This window comes from Podarcis cretensis (genome assembly GCF_951804945.1).
Source record: "Podarcis cretensis genome assembly, chromosome: 2".
In the NCBI taxonomy this organism is placed as follows: Eukaryota; Metazoa; Chordata; class Lepidosauria; order Squamata; family Lacertidae; genus Podarcis; species Podarcis cretensis.
In genome coordinates this window covers 44,633,894-44,653,674 of record NC_137171.1, presented here as the reverse complement: position 1 = coordinate 44,653,674, position 19,781 = coordinate 44,633,894, and the positions used below count along the sequence as shown (strand labels likewise).

General features: G+C 43.5%; 1 protein-coding gene across 1 annotated transcript in view; it reads left to right on the top strand.

Annotated features, from left to right (window-relative positions):
• TNPO2 (transportin 2) overlaps window positions 1–19,239 on the top strand; it is a 31,841-nt gene extending 12,602 nt beyond the window's left edge. Inside the window, exons 10-25 of the mRNA XM_079964272.1 lie at window positions 851–911; window positions 1,851–2,019; window positions 2,859–3,011; window positions 3,158–3,383; window positions 4,045–4,216; window positions 5,820–5,906; window positions 6,311–6,418; window positions 6,722–6,880; window positions 9,107–9,194; window positions 11,771–11,869; window positions 12,312–12,407; window positions 12,929–13,004; window positions 14,116–14,215; window positions 14,746–14,820; window positions 15,968–16,097; window positions 16,662–19,239. Coding sequence (XP_079820398.1) covers window positions 851–911; window positions 1,851–2,019; window positions 2,859–3,011; window positions 3,158–3,383; window positions 4,045–4,216; window positions 5,820–5,906; window positions 6,311–6,418; window positions 6,722–6,880; window positions 9,107–9,194; window positions 11,771–11,869; window positions 12,312–12,407; window positions 12,929–13,004; window positions 14,116–14,215; window positions 14,746–14,820; window positions 15,968–16,075 — 1,777 coding nt within the window. The 3' untranslated portion in view covers window positions 16,076–16,097; window positions 16,662–19,239. The remainder of the gene's footprint in view (window positions 1–850; window positions 912–1,850; window positions 2,020–2,858; window positions 3,012–3,157; window positions 3,384–4,044; window positions 4,217–5,819; window positions 5,907–6,310; window positions 6,419–6,721; window positions 6,881–9,106; window positions 9,195–11,770; window positions 11,870–12,311; window positions 12,408–12,928; window positions 13,005–14,115; window positions 14,216–14,745; window positions 14,821–15,967; window positions 16,098–16,661) is intronic.
• Window positions 19,240–19,781: the final 542 nt, after the last annotated feature.

Below are 19,781 nucleotides of genomic sequence, written 5' to 3'. Positions count from 1 at the left end.
CATTTTTATGTATATTGTACCTTTGTACATGTATATTGTACATTTTTATGTACAATAGGGCAGTGAGACTCCTGGATATCTTGGACTTACTAGATTTGAAGGGGCTCGGGCATCTGCATGTCCATTCTCCCTGCAAATGGTATTATTGCATGTTTCTTCGGCTTTAGCTTTGTGCAAAAACAAATTAAGGCAAAAGCTGGCATGTTGCTAAGCTAGTTTTGCTCAGCTTAGCTTTATCTTTACTTTCATATTTTAAGTATATATGCTTATAGTCTATCTAGTGAATCTAGTACAGGGCTCTTCCAAGTTAGAGGTGTGGAGCCCTTCAACATTCCTTCGATTCTGTTTTTTCTGCTGTTCATCATTACTGCAAAGTTGGGGAGAATTGCCAGATACGTGCAGTATGACTGAGCATTTGGAGCTGGGACAGAAAGGGATTTTTAAAATGGAAGAGTTCAAGGGAAAGGTGGCTGCTATGGAGTTGCTGTGCATACTTGTTGCGTGCCCAGAGTACCTGTTTCTCTTTCCAACTTGGCAGCAGAGAATAGCATTTTGTGCTAGCCACAACCTTGTGGGCGTGGAATTGCATGGGTTATAAATTACTGCTGGACTTTTCTATCTAGCAGTAGTGGCACTTAAACTAAGCAGTGTGTAAACGCTTGCTGCAAGGAAATCTGTATTGTAGGGGGCATTATCTGAACAGAAGCTACTGAAATTCCACCTCCACGTGCACAATGACATTACTGCTCCTATTTGGCAATGATTAACTTCAGCACCTACTGTGGTCTATGTCATTCTTGCCCCAGGACCCAGTTGGTGAATCACTTTTTCTTCTCCTTCTCCTTAACAGATTGATTCCAATTTTGGTGAATGGAATGAAGTATTCTGAAATTGACATCATATTGTTAAAGGTATTTGTTTCCAACTTAGGATTTAATATAATATATATTTCCACCTTCTGGGTTTTACATTCCTCAGCCGCAACCTTTTTACCGAGCATAACAAATGAAAAGGGTTCTGTGTTGTAACATCTAGAATCTCATTCATCTTTACCCCACTCTTGCTGCTGACCATCCTTACAGGCACAGTGCATGGCGGTATGGTTGGCAAATCTTCCACAACAAGGAAACTTTGCCCTTTCTTTCAGTTCTGATAGTTGAGGACCCTCATTCCATAAGGCTGTAAATTATTCCTTGTCCTATTCCTATAATTGAGCATACTGAGAGACTGCCCATCCCCTTCATATGTAGTTGGCATTTTAAATGTACTACTTCTGTTCTACTGAAGCTGGGTCTGTGGTGCTGGGGGCTTTCACTGGAACCCCTGCAAGTTCCATCATGAGCCGCACCTATATGCTAACTGAATAGCTATGTCTTTATAAGAAAAGTTCTTCCTAAGATTGCAGACCAGGGTTATGGGCTTGATCAGCTGAGTTAAAATACTTTTTCTGAGTTTCTTGGCTGCAAAAACCCCCTGGTGACTTAACTATGTTTTGCCCCATTTAGTATAAGTCAGGGCCAGTCTCACGTTTCAAGCGAAATTCATACATGCTTGCACCCTCCCAAGTCAGTGGCCAAGCACATGCATTCTTGGAAATGATGCATAACCTTCAGCCTGACAACTGTGATGGGTTGTTGTATTCGTCCTGTCTGATCCATGGATGCATGATGTGAAGAGTCCCAAGAAGACTGGAGGGTTACCGTTCTTTGACAGGGTTTATTTTGGCATTAAGTAACAATCTATCCCACCAAGAACAAGAAATATTGTACTGTTTTGCAAGAGCTCATTTCCCTGGCAGACGAGACTCAGTATTAAAAGGGCTTCCATGTGCTCCCTCTACTCAATTTCAGGGTGATGTGGAAGAGGATGAAGCCATCCCTGACAGTGAGCAGGATATCAAGCCTCGTTTCCACAAATCACGCACGGTTACCCTGCAGCATGAGGAGGAACGGCTACAGGATGATGAAGATGGAGAGGATGAGGATGACGACGATGACACGCTATCTGACTGGAATCTGAGTGAGTAGGGGAAGAGTTGTGCAGTGCTTTTGAGATGGGAAAGTGCCAACTATGAGGGTGCCAGGAGCTAGTAGAGTGGAGCACTGGGCACATAACTGACTTGATACCATTCCTTTTCATTTGTGATGGTATGGGGCAAGTGCCTCTGAATAGCGATTGCTGGGAATCGCAGGTGGGCAAAGTGTTGTACTTATGTCCTGCTTGTAGACTGTCCTCAAGCATCTGGTTGGCCACTGTGAGAACAGGCTGTTGGACAAAATGGGCCATTGGCCTGATTCTGACTCTTATGTGGGAAGAAGATACACACTGAAGGAGCTTATTCAATGGTCCAATTTTATTTCTTGTTAAAAAGATAGTTCTTGTTTAATAGAGTTGCTGGAATTGCACAGCTTGGGGTTTTCTTACCCCTAAAAGAAACATGCCTTGCATGTTTATCCTAAAGCGAGTGCTTTTTTCCTGCTTGTCTCTTCCCTAAAAGACTGTTTGTTCCCACAGAGTTTACTCTGTGCAATGCATAGGGAGTCACTTTATGCTGAAGAGCGGGATCAAATAGCAGCCAAGGCTCCACACACCAGATTTGTCAGTCACCTCTGCCTTATGACCATCTGTGGCATAAGGAGGAATGAAATCCAGCTGGGAGCTCCTGAGTGGAGCCAATTGTGCCCCAAAGCAGTGAGGCTTATATTCAGCCCCAAACATAAACAGCGCAAGTTCAGGACTGCAAAGGAACAATAAGGCACAAATTGAGAGACCTTATGGGCCTAATTTGGCTCACGGACCAGAGCTTTCCCACTGGTACTTTGTGCAGATTCTACTACATAGCCCTGTGTCTCCTACAGGAAAATGCTCTGCTGCAGCCCTCGATGTCTTGGCCAATGTCTTCAGAGATGAGCTCCTCCCACATCTGCTCCCGCTGCTCAAGGGGCTACTCTTCCACCCCGAGTGGGTCATCAAGGAGTCCGGAATCCTCGTTTTAGGGGCCATTGCTGAAGGTGAGTTCTATAATTGTATCACTTAAACTAGGGGTTTGCATTTGCAAAAAGGGGAAGGCATTGGCAGCAACTTCATGTGAACAAGAATTTGGCAGCCCTCTGATATGCCTAGAAAGTATGCTGAATGTATTTTCTTGCATTTCTAGGCTGCATGCAGGGCATGGTTCCCTACCTCCCTGAACTGATTCCCCACTTGATCCAATGTCTCTCTGACAAGAAGGCCCTAGTGCGCTCCATTGCCTGCTGGACCCTGAGCCGTTATGCCCACTGGGTTGTGAGCCAACCCCCAGACATGTATCTCAAGCCTCTGATGACAGAGCTGCTCAAGCGGATTCTTGACAGCAACAAGAGAGTACAGGAGGCTGCTTGCAGGTAACCCATTCAGGGCATCACTTCACTTGATGCACATTTGAACAAGTGTGTTTATCAAAACAGTGTAAGTTCAGAGGGCCTGAATATACTTCTCTTCTGATGGTTCCTTGTAATCTATAGCCATTTCTGCTTGAATGTAGAAGTGTTTCCCAGGATGCTTTTGCACAGTCTTGGTCCGTTATGGTTAAGCATTTGAGTTGGGCAAAACCAAACACAGAAGCTATGACTATCTAGATCAGGTATAATGTGCAAAAATTTAAGAGTACCTTAAAATTGATACACATCTTGAGGCCTTGTTCCTAACTTAGAAGAACCAGACTAGATTCTAGAGTATCTCTAAGCCACAGATCTACTCTTCTTAGATTCATCGTCTCTCCTACACCCTTCAGGTTTTCTCTGGATGTGATGAAGAACTTGAAATTTGAGCTCCGCTGTGATAGTTCATATATTCGTACTGTCTGACCCAGAGAAATTCCCTTCTACTTCAGATCAAAGAGTGGCATAGGGTTATAGTTGACTCTTGTGCAGTGAAACTGATCTCTTAAGTGCCCAGGATAGAAATTATCCAGGCATCTGTGGATTTCAATCTTTCCAGCTTCTGGTGCTGCTTTCACTTTGGTCATGCCCACCACTTTTTTTTTTCTTGTAACCTTAATTTTAGTGCATTTGCCACCCTTGAAGAAGAGGCCTGCACAGAGCTGGTCCCATACCTCAGCTTCATTCTGGATACTTTGGTTTTTGCATTTGGGAAATACCAGCACAAGAACCTGTTGATCCTGTATGATGCGATTGGCACCTTGGCTGATTCTGTTGGGCACCACCTCAACCAGCCGGTATGTGCATTCTTCCTTTTGGCATTAACAGTGGAAACTGCTAGCATTTAATCACCGTAGCTGGTTGTGTCCTCTTACCTCTTCTGATTGGTGTGAAATACTGTCAGCATAAACTAATTATTGAATGCAGGGCAGTCCAAATACGTGAATGTTTTTCCTTCATTAGTGTGATGAACAAAACCCACTGTAGTTTAACTACATGTACACCACATGTAATCCCCCTCCTTGATAAGCCTTGATTGGTGGTACATTCAGAGACCTGAAGCAAAAAAGGTCTCCTATTCCAAGAGTTAGTATAAGAATCTAATTGACTGTCAAACCTGTTTCCTTGGTGCTAAGATATTACAGGTGAAAGGTCTAGAGAAGGGAAGCCCAGAAATGTTTATTTCACTATTATTGAGGCTGTTTGTGTACTACTTTATATTTAAAGTTTTTTTGGTTTGTTTTTTACAATCAATCAGTATATAAATTGGGTCATTTTATAAATTAAAATTATTACTGACAGGAAGAGCATAATGAAAGGACAGTGTCCTGTAGTTGATAAAGTGAGGGACTGGGGTTCATATCCTCACTCAGCCGCCAAAGCTCACTGGATGAACCTGGCCACTCTTTGAGAGTTTTTGTGAAAATAAAACGGAGAGGGAAGAACCATATAGGCTGCTTTTTGCCCCTTGGAGGAAAGTCAGGAATACAGCTCAGCAGAAGAGCATTCTTTCTATGCAGACAATCCCACACTCTTATCTTGGAAATCTCAAATTAAAGAATATCTGGTGGCGAGGCCAATTAAAACAAAGTTGGTAGCTCTCTGGGGTCTTGGGAAGAGCAGACAGTATTCGGTTAGGTGAACCCAGTGGTCTGACTTCATACAAGGCAGCATTGTAGTTCCATATATGATTAGGGAGAACTGCTACTTGGTGGAACTGTTACGAGACAGATTTTCCATTTTTTTCTACTTTGTATTATTGACTACAGAATAAAGTAGTGTTGTGGTGTGAGCCTTAACTTAAAATAAGGTACACCAGTAATTTCTATGATGCCGTGACACTACAAAAAGTTACCTTAGTGTCATGCAGGTAGAAGTGGTTACAGGTTCCTTTGCTATTATGCAACTGTAAGTCTGCAAATGCCAATGAGGTAAAATACTAGTCTTGTGCTGCTTCTGCACAAATAATTATTCTTAAAAGGCAAAGAAACGTCAAGCACACATACTTAATAGTCTTACTTGTCAAGCATGTTGTTTTTCCTACTGATGCTGTTTTACTTTTTCTTATTTGGTATAAATGCTGCTATTTATCAAGGCCAAGTCCTTTCTGCTTATCCAGACAAAATTATTTTTCTCTGAAATAATACCCTGGTCAGAGTGGTTGGGAAACACTTAGAAGTCTGGTTCTATGGAATTATAGTAGTAGTCCTGGTCTGACAGTATCTGCACACTGAGCCCAGAAACAGTGATGACCAATGAAAATACAAGACATTCGAATCCTGAAGCTACATGTTGAGTGTTTTTCAGTTCTGAAGGATTCTGGGCTCACTTTATGATACTGGCAGTGGCTGGGACTACAGCATGATCATAACTGGTCATAACTGATCTTCTCTTACCCAGGAATATATCCAAAAACTGATGCCACCGCTGATACAGAAATGGAATGAGCTAAAGGACGAGGACAAAGATCTTTTTCCTCTCTTAGAAGTAAGTGGCCAGCCATTAACCTTGGTGGACTCTAATGTTTCAGTTGAAAGAACTAAGCTCTATTGTGCATAGTGGCCATGCTACTCAAAGGCAGTGGTTTCCCCACCCCCTCTGTCTAACAAGAAATATATTTAATATAATGTATTGGAAATCAGCAAACAATGTACTGTTGCGTGTTGAGAAATAGAGACATTTTGATTCCCGGGCAGGCTCCTTGTCCTTAGTGCACAATTCTAGCTGCTTGAAATAAACACATGAAAGGGGTAAGTTGTTTCTTGTCCCTTTCATGACTGAGCTAAGTGGTTTTGTGTTAAATGGTTTCAGTGATAATAAGGGCAAGACAATGTGCATACCAGGTGGTCCTCCATGCATGTCTTTTGAGTTGCTATCTGTTATTTCTACAGTGTTTGTCATCTGTAGCAACTGCACTCCAAAGTGGCTTCCTCCCATACTGTGAACCTGTCTACCAGCGCTGTGTGACACTTGTGCAGAAGACCCTTGCCCAAGCCATGGTAGGATAGGCTGTTGTTTTTTGGTTTTGGTTTGGTTTTTTGTTTTGTTTTTTAAAAGTATGCTGTATATAATACTTAAGTGTTGGAAAACTGAGTCCCTGTTGATCAGAGAAGGGGCAGATTAACCATAACTGGCAGTAACAAAAGCTACCATTAACCATCGACTAGGCAACTGAAACTTACCCTGTGCTTTAACAGCACATGTGTTCCTGTTCAGACTGTTGCTCAGTGAAGCTTGCTATGGCCTTGTTGAGGCTTCGTGTTTTCTTTGAGGTAAATGGTTCTCTGTTCTCAAATTTGTAGATGTATAGTCAACACCCAGACCAATACGAGGCTCCTGATAAAGATTTCATGATCGTTGCTCTTGACTTGCTGAGTGGATTGGCTGAAGGTCTGGGATGTCACGTGGAGCAGCTTGTGGCCCGGAGCAATATCATGACTCTCCTGTTCCAATGCATGCAGGTGGGTGAGAGAGTCCTGCATTCAATGTGTAATGACTGCTTTAGGCCAGTTCATAGCTTCTGGGACCCTGGGATTTCTCAGCCTTAGCCAAGAACTTGAATTCAGAGGTACTTGAGATTAGGCTCACCATTTGTTTTCCAAAATTTAGACTAATGTTAATAAAGAAGTAAGAGAGCCAGAAAACAATAATAGGAGAATTAGCAGACAAAAGCACTGTATCATCAATGCCTCTATGTCAATGAGAAGAAATCAGGTTTTGAGGGTGGTGTGGGTGATGTGTTCTACATCATGTGCTGTTCTACACTTGAGAATTATAGACTGAGTAAATTATTGAATATGATAGGGGACTGGATAGATTGTGAAAAACTAAGTGGGGAAAATATGTTGGAAAAAATTGTAGCAGAAGCTGCAAGAATAATTGGGTGAATCCAAAGGTTAAAAAAAGAAACAAGCAGGGAGCAAGAGTCCCAGAGTGTCTGCCTTTCAAAAGGATGTTGGACTAGGTTGTTAATGCATTGTGAGTTGCATGAAGAGGTGAGGAGAAAGCATCAATTGTAAGGTTTCCCTGACTTAAGAGCCGCCTCCTTATCCTGGGAAGCAGAGCTAGACAGAACCAGCAATGGATAGTCCTCTTCTGGTATTTCTGAGAGGGTTTGTGCCTATTAACAGCCAAATTCCTTCCATCTGCACAAGGCTCCCTGCTTGTTTTAACAGAGAAGGAGAGTTTATCACTGTCTTTTATGAGAGACCTGTTGAGTGCAGATCCAGAAAAAGTAATGATTAGTGAATAAATAAGTTTGCATCCAAATTTAATCTCATATCCTGGATCTTGCATATCTACTTTGTTTTCCCTCTATCACTTACAAGTGAGCACCCACCATTATGTCAGACTGAGAGACACTGCAGTAGGCCTGGGTGATATATGTTGATATATCGCCCAGGACCAGTATGTGGGGGCAGACCACGATGACAGCTTCACTCAGTGGTGTATTGCTGGTGAAACTTTCATCGCTCTTGAGTCCTTTTGCTTCCAGCACCCAGCACGCTGAGGGAGAAACAAACTGGCTGGGAGCTGGAGGCAGAGGGACACAAGCGGCAAAGGTTTCACCAGCAATATACCACTCGTGAAAGCGCCATTGCACTCTGCCCGGGCAGAATCAAGCTGAATCTGCGAGGTGCCGATACAGCTTGCTCCTTCCTCCGCTTCTTGGCTGCTTGGCTGAGGAGCACAGTGCTGCCCTCACCTCAGCCAAGCAGTTTTACAGAGCCCCCGACCGGCCATGGGCTCACATGAGCCAGCGGTGGGATGATGGCTCCATTAAAGTGCTGCCCCTCCCCAGCTGAGAGAGCCCCAACCCCGCTCCTGCTTGCACGCAAGCTGGGAGCAGGGCTGCTCAGCTGGGAAGCGCAAAGTCCGCCCTTCCCAGCTGAGAGAACCCCAACGCCACCTGACTGCCTTCTCCAAGAGGGTGTGCTGCGCCTTTACTCCCAGAAAGACAGAGCCCACCCTCCCGGTGGAAGGCAGCCAGGCGGTTTAGGGCCTCTTTGATGCTGCTGGTGGGCCCAGCGCTCACCAGCAGCCCCTCTCTGCAAGGCACGAATAGGGTGGCTTTGTACCCTGTGCCTTGCAGACTTCGCCCGGGAGGGTGAGCTGCATCATTCCTCCTGAACGACCCCCCCCCCACCAGAGAAAAGAGACAGTGCACCTGCACGGGCGAAGGCAGTCAAACACAAAGAGCCTGATATGTTCCATGTGCTTGACTACTGCCACTTGGTCCATCTTCGGAGAGTGGGGAGCAAGCGGGCAAGGTAGCTTGCCCACCCCACATGCCAGCAAAGGCAGAAGGAGCTTGGCCAAGGAGCCCCAAGGTCCTTGCTGCTGCAGCACAAGTAGCAGGGCACTTGGGGCTGGCTCCGCTGGGGACAGAAGCCTTTCCGCCCCCTGGCTGAGCAGCAGGCTGGGGCCAGCTGTATTGGCCACAGCCCATGAGGCGCTGGGGTGAAAGTGCCTCAGCTCCCACGATGAGAGTTGTGGCAGTTTCACCCAGCATCTCGCTGGTTATGGCCAATGCAGCTTTTTACAATGTCGTGGTATATCACCAAACCATGATGTTTGGCTGGTGATACACTGCGATGTTGAAAACCCAACATCGCCCAGCCCTACACTGCAGTCTTGGATGGTACACACAACACTGTCCCTTCTAAACTTCCTTGTTCTCCCTGTAGGACACCATGCCAGAGGTTCGGCAGAGCTCATTTGCACTCCTAGGAGACCTTACCAAAGCCTGTTTCATGCATGTCAAGCCATGCATTGGTAGGTACCTGTTGAGTTCTTGTTGTGTGACCTTATGTTTCTTGGCACGATAGTAGTGATCTTTGTGTTAATACTGTTTTTAATCCCAAGGTCTGAGAGGGACCAAGATAGCTGCTAGCAGTTATAATAGCTCTCAAGTGGTAACAGATTTTGGTATATATTGTATCTGGAGGAAGAAACATATCTGCCTTGGTTTTCTTTTATGAAAAACAGGTTTTTGCCATAATGCTGTTAGGGCCTTGTGTAGTAGTTTAGAGGGGGCATAGCTAAGTTGTAAAGCTCATGCTTTACATGCAGAAAGTCCCAGTTTTAATCATTAGTGCACAAAACAAAGAAAAAGATTAACCAGCAGGTATTTTCCTGGCAGATTAGCCACACAGATGCTGCTGGGTTTAAGTCTGTCTTGCAGCCCACGCAGGAAACCTCATTGATTACTTTGAATCCTCTTCCTTCCTGTCTTGGCATCTTGTTTTAACTGCCAGTCCAGACAGACATTCTTTCTCCTTCTCTGTCCTCTGTGCTTGCTGATTTCTTCCATCTTTTTTGTCAACCCCCTTTCAGTGTTTTCTTAGGGAATCTTCATAAGGCTCTCTCCATCTTAACTACTCAAGCCCCTGGCCTCTGTTCCCATACGATTGCTTATGTTCAAAGTATCTGCTTCACATTAGTCAGAAAGGTGATGGATTTAAGTACTTTGTCAGTTCAGGGCAATCTCTGCATTTTTCAGAAAGACAAAGTAAACCTCAGAATAGATCTGTCCTACAATCCTAAGGTGAGCTCCACCTTCCATAGGTCACAAGAACTGAACCTCCCCTCTTTTTGCCATCTCAAAAGGTACATAGAAGCACTAGATGAAATACAAAGAGTGAGAGAGAAAAATCAGTAAGTGGTCCTAAACAACAGCTGTCAGCCACAGAGACAATTCAGGGCTAGATGATCCAATGGTATGATTATAGCCAGAAATTTGCTACCAGAACTAAGAAAGAAAATATGCAGAGGTGCTGTAGTAGCCATGTGCTTTATTTAGAAAAAGACCAGGGTTTAATGTTTTACAACTCTCTTCAAGGGTACTTTCCATTTTCAGCTCCTTTCAGAGAGAACAGGTTATTTTTCTTCGCCCTCCTAGATTTATTGCTGCTATTGAGACATGTTGACAATGCTACTTAACATTGAACTTTTCCCTACTTTTAAAATTGTTTCAGTACTATCACTGTTAGCTCTGGATAGGGAATGAGTGCAACTTACAAGGCTACTTAGTCAAAAACTAGTGTCTATGAAAGGATATATGCAAGGAGCCATCTGGCTTCTACATCTAATGCAGATTCAGGTATTGCCAATATATGAGTGCAGAAAATTGATGGATTAGAGTCCAAATACTGTGGACATGTACCCTTTCTCATTTTGATTTTGAATGCAGCATAGATTCAAGACTCAGTATTCTTATGGTGTAGTGGTTAAGAGCGGTAGTCTCGTAATCTGGGGAACCGGGTTCGCGTCTCCGCTCCTCCACATGCAGCTGCTGGGTGACCTCGGGCTAGTTGCACTTCTCTGAAGACTCTCAGCCCCACTCACCTCAGAGAGTGTTTGTTGTGGGGGAGGAATGGAAAGGTGAATGTTAGCCGCTTTGAGACTCCTTCGGGTAGTGATAAAGCGGGATATCAAATCCAAACTCCTCCTCTTCTTCTTCTTATACAGCACCTTGCAGCTAAGGGCTATGGGTACATTATTTTCTCAGATGTTTCTGGGTGAAGAAATATTCCCTCTTGCCCAATAAGACTGCAGTGCATTTAAATTTTATTTTCTGTTTACATGTAACAAAATGTTATGTAACTGTCATTGTATATTTTGGATTAATAGAAAACCAATAAAATCATTATTTTTTTTTAAAAAGTGCAGCGCACCCTGGAAGTTGGGCAGAGTTAGGGAAGAATGCAGCATAGTGCTATGGCAGTTGTTTTAACTTTGTATTTTGTGTATTGTATTCCATTTATTTTGTGCGTCCCCCATGATATTTTTGAATGGGTGATTTATGCATTATTCAAATAAATAAAACAATGTGTCATCTTAGCTGTGCCAAAGGCCAAAACTGGGGCTGTCATACAAACCTGAGTTAGAGCATTGATCTTGTTTGGAAACTGGTTTGAAGGACTAAGGACCTCATCTTTGCCTTGGTGCTAGTCAGTGCTGACTAAATTGCTAGTGTTTTATCTGCCCTATTCTGTTAATGTAGGTGTTTGCTTTTGGTTGGATTTCTGTGTATCTTGCACTTAGATCAAAATACAGTGGTACCTCATGTTACGTACTGTCCCCCTTACGAATGCTGCGGGTTACGCGCTCTGCTAACCCGGAAGTAGATGCCTCTTGTTGCAACCTTTGCCCCCGGATGCAAGCGGAAGTTGCGTTCCAGTGGCGCAGCAGCAGCGGGAGGCACCAAGAAAGCCCGCCTCATGTTACGAGCGGTTTCCTGTTACGAATGGACCTCCGGAACGGATTAAGTATGTAACACAAGGTACCACTGTAGTGTAGGGAATGCTATAAATACTTCAGTTAAACCAATACCTGTCTCTTCTCTTCAGCTGAATTCATGCCCATCCTAGGGACCAACCTGAATCCAGAATTCATTTCTGTTTGCAATAATGCCACCTGGGCTATTGGAGAGATCTGCATGCAGATGGGTAAGTGTACCAGGAACCCACAGTAACTTTAAGCAGCTAGCTTTGTACTGCCATGCTATTCAACAGTGGTACCCTCTTCTAGCTCCTTATAGGAGGAAAATGCAACTTCCGACTGTTAGGGTGGGTAGGTGTTTGGCTGTTAAGTTGACTTATCTTCCTACATGTCAGTGGTGTAACAGCAGAAGTTCCTGAGTTTCAGCAAAGTGTAACTAAATTCATTTCTACTATTGACATAATAAGGTCCTTGGCCCTGCATTATGGATAGCTCATGAGTCTCGAGTTACAGCTACAATACTGTGTCTACCTCTAATTTTGGGCTATCTGGAAGCATGCAATTTCCTCCTGTATGTCAAATGGAGCAGGGTATTGTGTAGGAATTCAAGGTTGATAACCTGATTCTTGGAGCTATGTATGACTCAGCTGATCATTTCTTCCTTACCAGGGGCTGAAATGCAACCATATGTTCAAATGGTCCTGAATAACCTTGTGGAGATAATCAACAGGCCAAACACCCCAAAAACACTTCTAGAGAACACAGGTGAGGGTGGACTCCTAATTCTGTCTTAATTGCATTTCCTTTTGGTACCCTTGTGCTTATTATCAAACTGGTGATAAAGGGTTTGTATGTACCTTTTCACTCATCTGCTTTGGAAATGGGATCTGACTTTTTTATGCTGGAGCACATGACCAGTTGTGGAAAAAGCCAGTTAAATCTGTGACTATTCCTCCACTAACATTGCGCTAATTCTAAGAAGTCTTCTTGTTTCTGTTGCCTGCTGAGAGTCCCATGGCGGACATGATCCTATATCAAAGAGCTAATTTCCTTTTCTGGAAGTCTCTTCTGGCCTTTTCTGCACACAGCATTTGCAAATGGCTCTTGAACACCATATCCCCCCCCCCAATACCTTTTACAACTGCACTATGCACTTATTATGGTCTAGGTCCTGTGATGCCATGTGCCCCCTTATAAATCCCACCTTCCAAACTCATGATGCTACAGAACAGACAAGGCTGCTGCTTTGAGCAGTTGTGACAGGCTTGTTTCTCTCCCCTTTCTAGCCATCACGATTGGACGCTTGGGTTACGTCTGCCCTCAGGAGGTGGCACCGATGCTGCAGCAGTTTATCAGACCTTGGTTAGTGTTTATACTCAGACAGGAGATGTGGCTTTTTGGCCTCACTTTGCAGGGGGTGAGATCCACAGGGGCCACCCTCTCAATCTGCCAGCTTCATTCTGGAACAAGTTGATGTGCATTCAGAGGCATTTTGCTCAATCACTTTTTGTCCAGCATTGGTTCATATTTGTCTCAGTCAGTACATCATCCATCAAGGTTGTGTTTCTTTTAGAAGGATATTGCCATTTTTCTGAGCGCCGGTTGGGATCCAGTGTTGCATGAGTGTACTTCTGGTGGTGAATTGAGACTTTAACTTTATTTTTTACACCCTGTAGCCAGTTGTGCACTTCCCAAATCTCTGGAGGGTCCCCCAGCCCTTGAAAGCAGATTTTGTGTACATGGGCTGCAGGGTGGATGGCAGGAAGGTTAGGTCCTGTTCTAGTAGAAATCCACACTGTGCAGTAGAAACTATTTAGACAATATATACAATACAAAGAGAGTGATACAGATAGTGCATCTATTAGTATTGTACTCGTGCCAAGGATATTGGGCAACTGCTAGATAATCCCTGTGATGCTGTCTAGTGACAAGCTGCAGAACTCTCCTTGTACATCTTGCTCACCTCTCTTGTCTCTTTTCCCCTCCTGCCACTACGTAGCAACTCTTTGGATGACTCCATCTTCACACTCTAGTTGCACAGTAGTCATCCATCAGTATTTTTGAGAATGCAAAACACGTGGAGCACACATTTTTCTTCTGTGGGAAATTACTAAAATGTAATTAGTCACATTTAAATATGTTGAACTTTCTGCCACCTTCAGTTGGGAGAGGGATTTGCAGCCTTATTGATCTGACTTTACATGGAATCCCCAAATACCCAGAAAGGAGTATTCTAATTGAATACTGGTATTAAAAAGCATGGCCAACAGAAGAGCACACCCTGGACATGAGAATTAATCTAATACTTGATCTTCAGTAAGTCTTGATCCATATGTTTGTAACTTTTTCCCCGATTTAAAAAATGCCAAGCCAGCTGTTCTACCTTAGCATTATTGCATGGATTTGTGGGGAAGGAGCTATTTTTTCTCTTCTCTGCCTCTCCAGTGTGCAAAGTGTTTGCTTTGGCTCCTAGGTGTACATCCCTCAGGAACATACGTGATAATGAGGAGAAGGACTCGGCCTTCCGTGGCATCTGTATGATGATTGGGGTAAACCCGGGTGGAGTTGTGCAGGTAATTATGTTGAGAGATTTTTCAGATGTTTGTGGGATACCTTTGATCACTAGAAAGGTCACTGTGACAAATATATAGCAAATGGTTGAACCCCAAACAGCACAATTGCTTCTTAAGGGCAAAGTACCCTGGCCTTCGACAGTTCTAGTTATTTTATTTTGTGGGACCCACCTCTTTTGCTGAGTTTATATTATGTGTTCTGTTTGCAAAAAGTTTACCTGCCTTTATAATTATAACTGTTTTACTGATTTTACTTTATGTTGCTCTAACCTGCCTTGGGACCTTATGGGAAAGGCCGGGTAAACAATCTTCATAAATAAGTATATCCAGAGTCACATATATCTTACAGAATTATGCAATTTATTTTGATGCATCTGCAGTTGGAGTACTGTGTGCTGCTTAGTGTCTTTTTCTTTGTGTCCCTGAGTTGCAGTACATTTTCCAAAACCTGTGCTGGTTTAGAATCGTAGGAAATCTCTAGTGATTCTAGTGACCTGGGATCTGTATTGAGTTTTCTCATTCTTCTGTAGGATTTTATTTTCTTCTGTGACGCTGTTGCTTCCTGGGTGAGCCCCAAGGATGATCTGAGGGACATGTTTTATAAGGTATGTCACTGCAGTGGAGAAAGGCTTCTTTGGCCATATACTAAAAGAATGGGCTTTTGCTCATAAGGTATGTTTGTTTGTCATGCTGGCATTGGGTGGGGTGGGGGGGATACACCTAGATTTCCCCTTGACACAGATTGCTGTGTGTGAATATTTATTGAAACCGCTAGCCACATTTTGTAGTAGGCAGTGTAGTTGACCCAATAGTTCCTGCCTTGATAGCAAACTCATACTAAGCCTTGGCTTTCATTTTTAGCATTCCCAGCACCAGTAACTAGATAAAAGCTTGGAAATGTGGTGGCAGTATACTGATACTTAGCAAGCCCTCCCTGGACCCAGAAGTGTGTGGCGGCTATCACTCAGTTGCAAATAAGCTACTTTGTAACACCAGGCCACACCACGGCTTACTGCAAACATGTGGGTTCCTGGAGCAAAGATTGTGGCTGCAGTACTCCTCCCCCCAGTATTGCTGCTACGACGTTAGCTAGGACTAGCCATGATTTAACTTAATGTTATATCCAGATTTGGGGTCAGAGACAAATAAGCCTGAGTTCGGACATAATGCCAAACCATAGCTTGGCAGCAGATACAGGGTACAGATTCCATTTATTATCAAGTGAATCAATCATAGAGTGGGATTATAATCAAAGACTGAGAAGATCCTCTGTGCCAGTCCTGTGGAGGATGCAACTACAGCATTCTTGAGAGATGGTCATCCAGAGTTCTTAAATACCTCGAACAAAGGAGAACCCTCTTCCCTGCACTTTCCTAAGGCAGTTTGTTTCCACTGCCAAACAGCTCTTCCCGCAGGAAGTTCCTTCTACCATTTAGCCAAAAATTATTTTCCTGATATTTCCACTTCTGGGTTCTAGCCTTCCTCTCATGTCTCATAACTACAGATTGGAGTTCCTGTGTGTATACACTTGATATGCAACTGCTAAATCCAGTTGAGCTCTGCAAAACAAATTTGGGGCCACTTGTGTATGTTTCAGTTAAGGTTTTAAGCAAGGTTAACAAGTTTCCCACTCTTGACACAGAGTGTAAATACCAGGTCTCCTAGTTCTCTCTGAGCCCATGGGAGGCTACAGTTGGGGGACAGAGTGTGATAGCTATTTTCCACTTGTGATGATCTCTTCTTCTTTCTCAGATCCTTCATGGCTTCAAAGATCAAGTTGGGGAGGAGAACTGGCAGCAGTTTTCAGAGCAGTTTCCTCCACTGCTGAAGGAGAGGTTAGCTGCGTTCTATGGGGTCTAGGCAAACAGTGAAACCGTACTCGGTAAGTCCCATATTCGGTGAGATGGGAGAGGGAGAAAAGCCCTAAGAAGGGAATGGAGTGACCAAAGTAGGAAGAATGAATTGAATGTTGGAGCTAATTGAGATGGAAAGATGTAGGCCAGCTTGTAGTCAGTTGTCCTCTCAGTGATGCAGAATCTGTGCTTCAGTGATACTGAGCAGAGGCTCTTGAGAATGTGAATGTGGAGATCAAATATCCCATATAGGAAGCAATCTACTACCCTTGTGGGATGTGTCAGGAGATGGCAGTGCAGGAAAGCCCACATTCCCCAGCCACAATTCCTCTTATCCTGATATTTGAGGTTCCAGCCTTCCGTATTAATATTTGCTTATGAATTAATGTAGCGGAAGAGTTCAAAGTCCACCCTACTCCGGCTTTGACCCCAATTTGCCAGTATGGCAATCAGTCTGCCCAAGTTAGTTGTGGCTGTGTATCCTGCAGACATACTAGTAGATAGCATGAGCAACATGCTGTGAAAGGGGGAGTCAGGCTCTAATGTGCTCTGCTGGTTACTTTTATTTAATACTGACTGTCTTTTTTTCTCAGGTTCCTGTGTGCGCTGGGAGGAATACTGGGAACTCGTCCACAACCCAGTGTTACAAATCCCTGTTAATGGGGGGTTAGGGAGGACGGGAAGAGCATTGTGGGACATAAAATGACTTCACTCCCCATCTCCTGAAATTTACAAAGTTGGGGGGGAGGGTGGGCCTCCGTGACCAATTTAAACAAAAACCAGGGTATCTCACTAGCGGAAGGAAAAGGTCTCTACTCAGAGGCCATCGTTGGTGGAATGGGGTGGGGTGGGACTCGGACCTGGGCTGAGAAAGGGGAGCAATCTTAAACTGAAACACTCTTGAGAAGGGGATCTAACTAGGGGCCATCATAAAGGACTAGCTAATAAATAATAATAATAATAATAAATAAAGGATCGGGTTTAAGATGTTAAAATGGGATTAAAAGATACAATGGTTTAAAACCAGCTGATGAAGAGGGAAGAGTTAAAACTCAATCCAAGGGGGTTATACTGCTGTATATTTCCAGTCACCGGTGTTCAAGAGATCAGCTATTCACCTTTTCAAGACTGCATGGTGACCAAGAAGTAGACTAGTGAACCTGTGAGTAGCCCATAATGACTAAGTGTAAGCATTTTCATCTAGGAATCTTAAGGAAACCCACAAACCCTTTTTGCCATAGTTGCCATGGCACTGTGTGCTGGATGTGATGCTTGGAGCAAAGGCAGCCTCTGACTTTGTGGGGACCTGCCAGCCATCTAGGGAGCAGTCCCTATCATAAGAAATACTGTTGGAGAAGCATGTCTTTATTTTTTAAGAAGATGCCGCAGTGCAATGAATCTGTTACCCTGTTGTTCAGCTGTTACTTTGTGACACTGCTATTGCATTACTTCAGCTGCAGGAGGCAGGAGAGAGCAAGGAAGGAAACTGAATTCCATCTGTCCATAGGCCAAAGGCTGGCGGAGACCAGTGTGCACTCGGTCATTTTTATATGGCACACGTTATGTTGTATCCTGCGCTATTGGGGGTCAGAATGGCATTTGTACATACATAATGGTGATTTAAACTTTCTGTCTTAAGGGAGTTCTATGCCGCATCCACCACTTTGGTTTACAAAAGGAGCAGTAAACATAGCAAAGCATAGAGGAATTAATAAAATAGAGCCCTCCATGCATGGCCAGTGGAAGCTCATAGCTTTTGCTGCATGCTTAGTGGAGTTGCTGTCTTAAATAATTCTCATTAGACCCAAATCTGTTCGGTCCCTGGAAATAGAATCTGGGGTTTGCTGAATGAATTTGAGTTAGTGAAGCCATAGCTTTTTAATTGTAAGTGAAGAGGATGTGAAGTGGAAGCAAGCCTGTTTTCCCAAAGGCAGCTAGGTTATAGGGAAAAGGGGATACTGCTTCACCTGATGAGAGCAACTTCTGGAAAAGTGGGAAGTGCTGGGGATGAAAAGATAGTCACCAGGAATGTTCTGCAGAGTCAACATGAATAGAGTTCGCCCAAGGAAATGATTGCCAGCAGGCAGCGTGCTGAGGAAGAAGAGACAAGTGAACTGAGCCCCAGCCCCAGCTTTCTTCAGAGCAGATCCCAAAGGAACTTGAGCAGCATCAGGATTGGTAGCCAGACAACTGGGTTGAACTGTGCCTCATATCCTGTATTGCTTTGGTGATGGTAGATACAGTGGTGGGATGACTGAAGAAGATATATGTGACAGAGGATGGACACCCATGTTCTGGGATAAGGAGATGCTTTCTTTGACAGCAATTGACAGTGACACTGAGTATAGTGGGGTGAATTTCTGAAAGTGTATTTGTGAGATTGCTCAGTAACTTAAACTTCACTGATATCCCCTCCCATCTCCTTTTTCTTTCTATCCCTGGCCTCTGTTTCACATGTTGTAGTGCTTGCAGTTCTTGGAGATTTGTCATAGAACTTGCTGGGGCATTATTGTGCAGGCTTTTTTTTTAACTTGGAGGCAGCACATACCTAAGTGAAAGCTGCTCTCCTAATCCTTGAATCCAGTTGCTAGGGACACCCCTGCACTCTTCTAGGATAGCTAGTTCAAAAAAAAAAAAAATGATAGTAAACTTGCAAATGCATTCCTCAATTCGTCTTTTTAATAGTGTGGAACTCGAGCAGGTCTCTGGAAGCAATCAGCTAGTTCTTTGCATTTTAATGATTTTATTACAAGTGTTCCCTCTCGTGCCTCAGTTTCAACTTTCCCTATCCTGCAACGGGGAAAGCCAGAGGGTTCTATTTGGGAAGCAATTGGTTTTTAAAATGGGCAAGAAATGTGCACAGATGGCAGGCAAAGTCCTGGCTTGTGCTTCTCAACTGAAGGCTTGTGAACTCTTCATTTATCCAGTGAAGTTTAAGCTACTTGACCTGACTGCCTCTTGAAATGAAATTTGTCTTTTGTACAAGTGCTTCTAGTATTGCCTCCTGTTCGTTAATCCTGGATTTGTATATTTGTAAATGTGCCGTAATGTTTCCAATGGTGGAACTGCAGTGTACCTAGTGTTGAAGCAGCTGCTTGCACCTTGCTCAAATGAGATTTTTCTCATTTTATGTATAATTTTTTTGTCAACTAAAAAATTCTTGTGACTCCAGTTTCCATGTTTCTGCCCAGTTTTTCACCCCATAACTGAATGTTTTGTATATTTCTGGCACAGGTCTGAGTGGCCAGAAAATTCAACCAGGCTGAAGAGCCTTTCTTACTGTAGAATTCAAAAAAAAACCAATCAACTCACAATTTAAACACATTTAACTTTTGTGAATTCAGCATTACGTGCTTACCCAGAAAAAAATTAAAAGGGGGTGGGTGTCTGAGGGGCAGAGGGAATCTTGGCAATCTCACCTGCTACTGCACTCACCTTGGGAAAGTGTGTTTTGACTATACAGTACACAAATTTGGCTTTATGCACCAGGTCCATGATATAACCCGTATAAGTTGAAACTTAATTTTATTAAGTCTTTACTAACTCTTCTATTGGCCTGCTCTATTATGAGGGTAGTACTTCTGACATTACGTGGGAAGCTGCAAACCCTCTTCTAGTTGGATTTAATAGAATTTTCAAATTGTCACAATGCCAACTTTTATATTGGTAGAATGATTATATACCCATTAGCTCACAAGTGCACCAGTGTTATG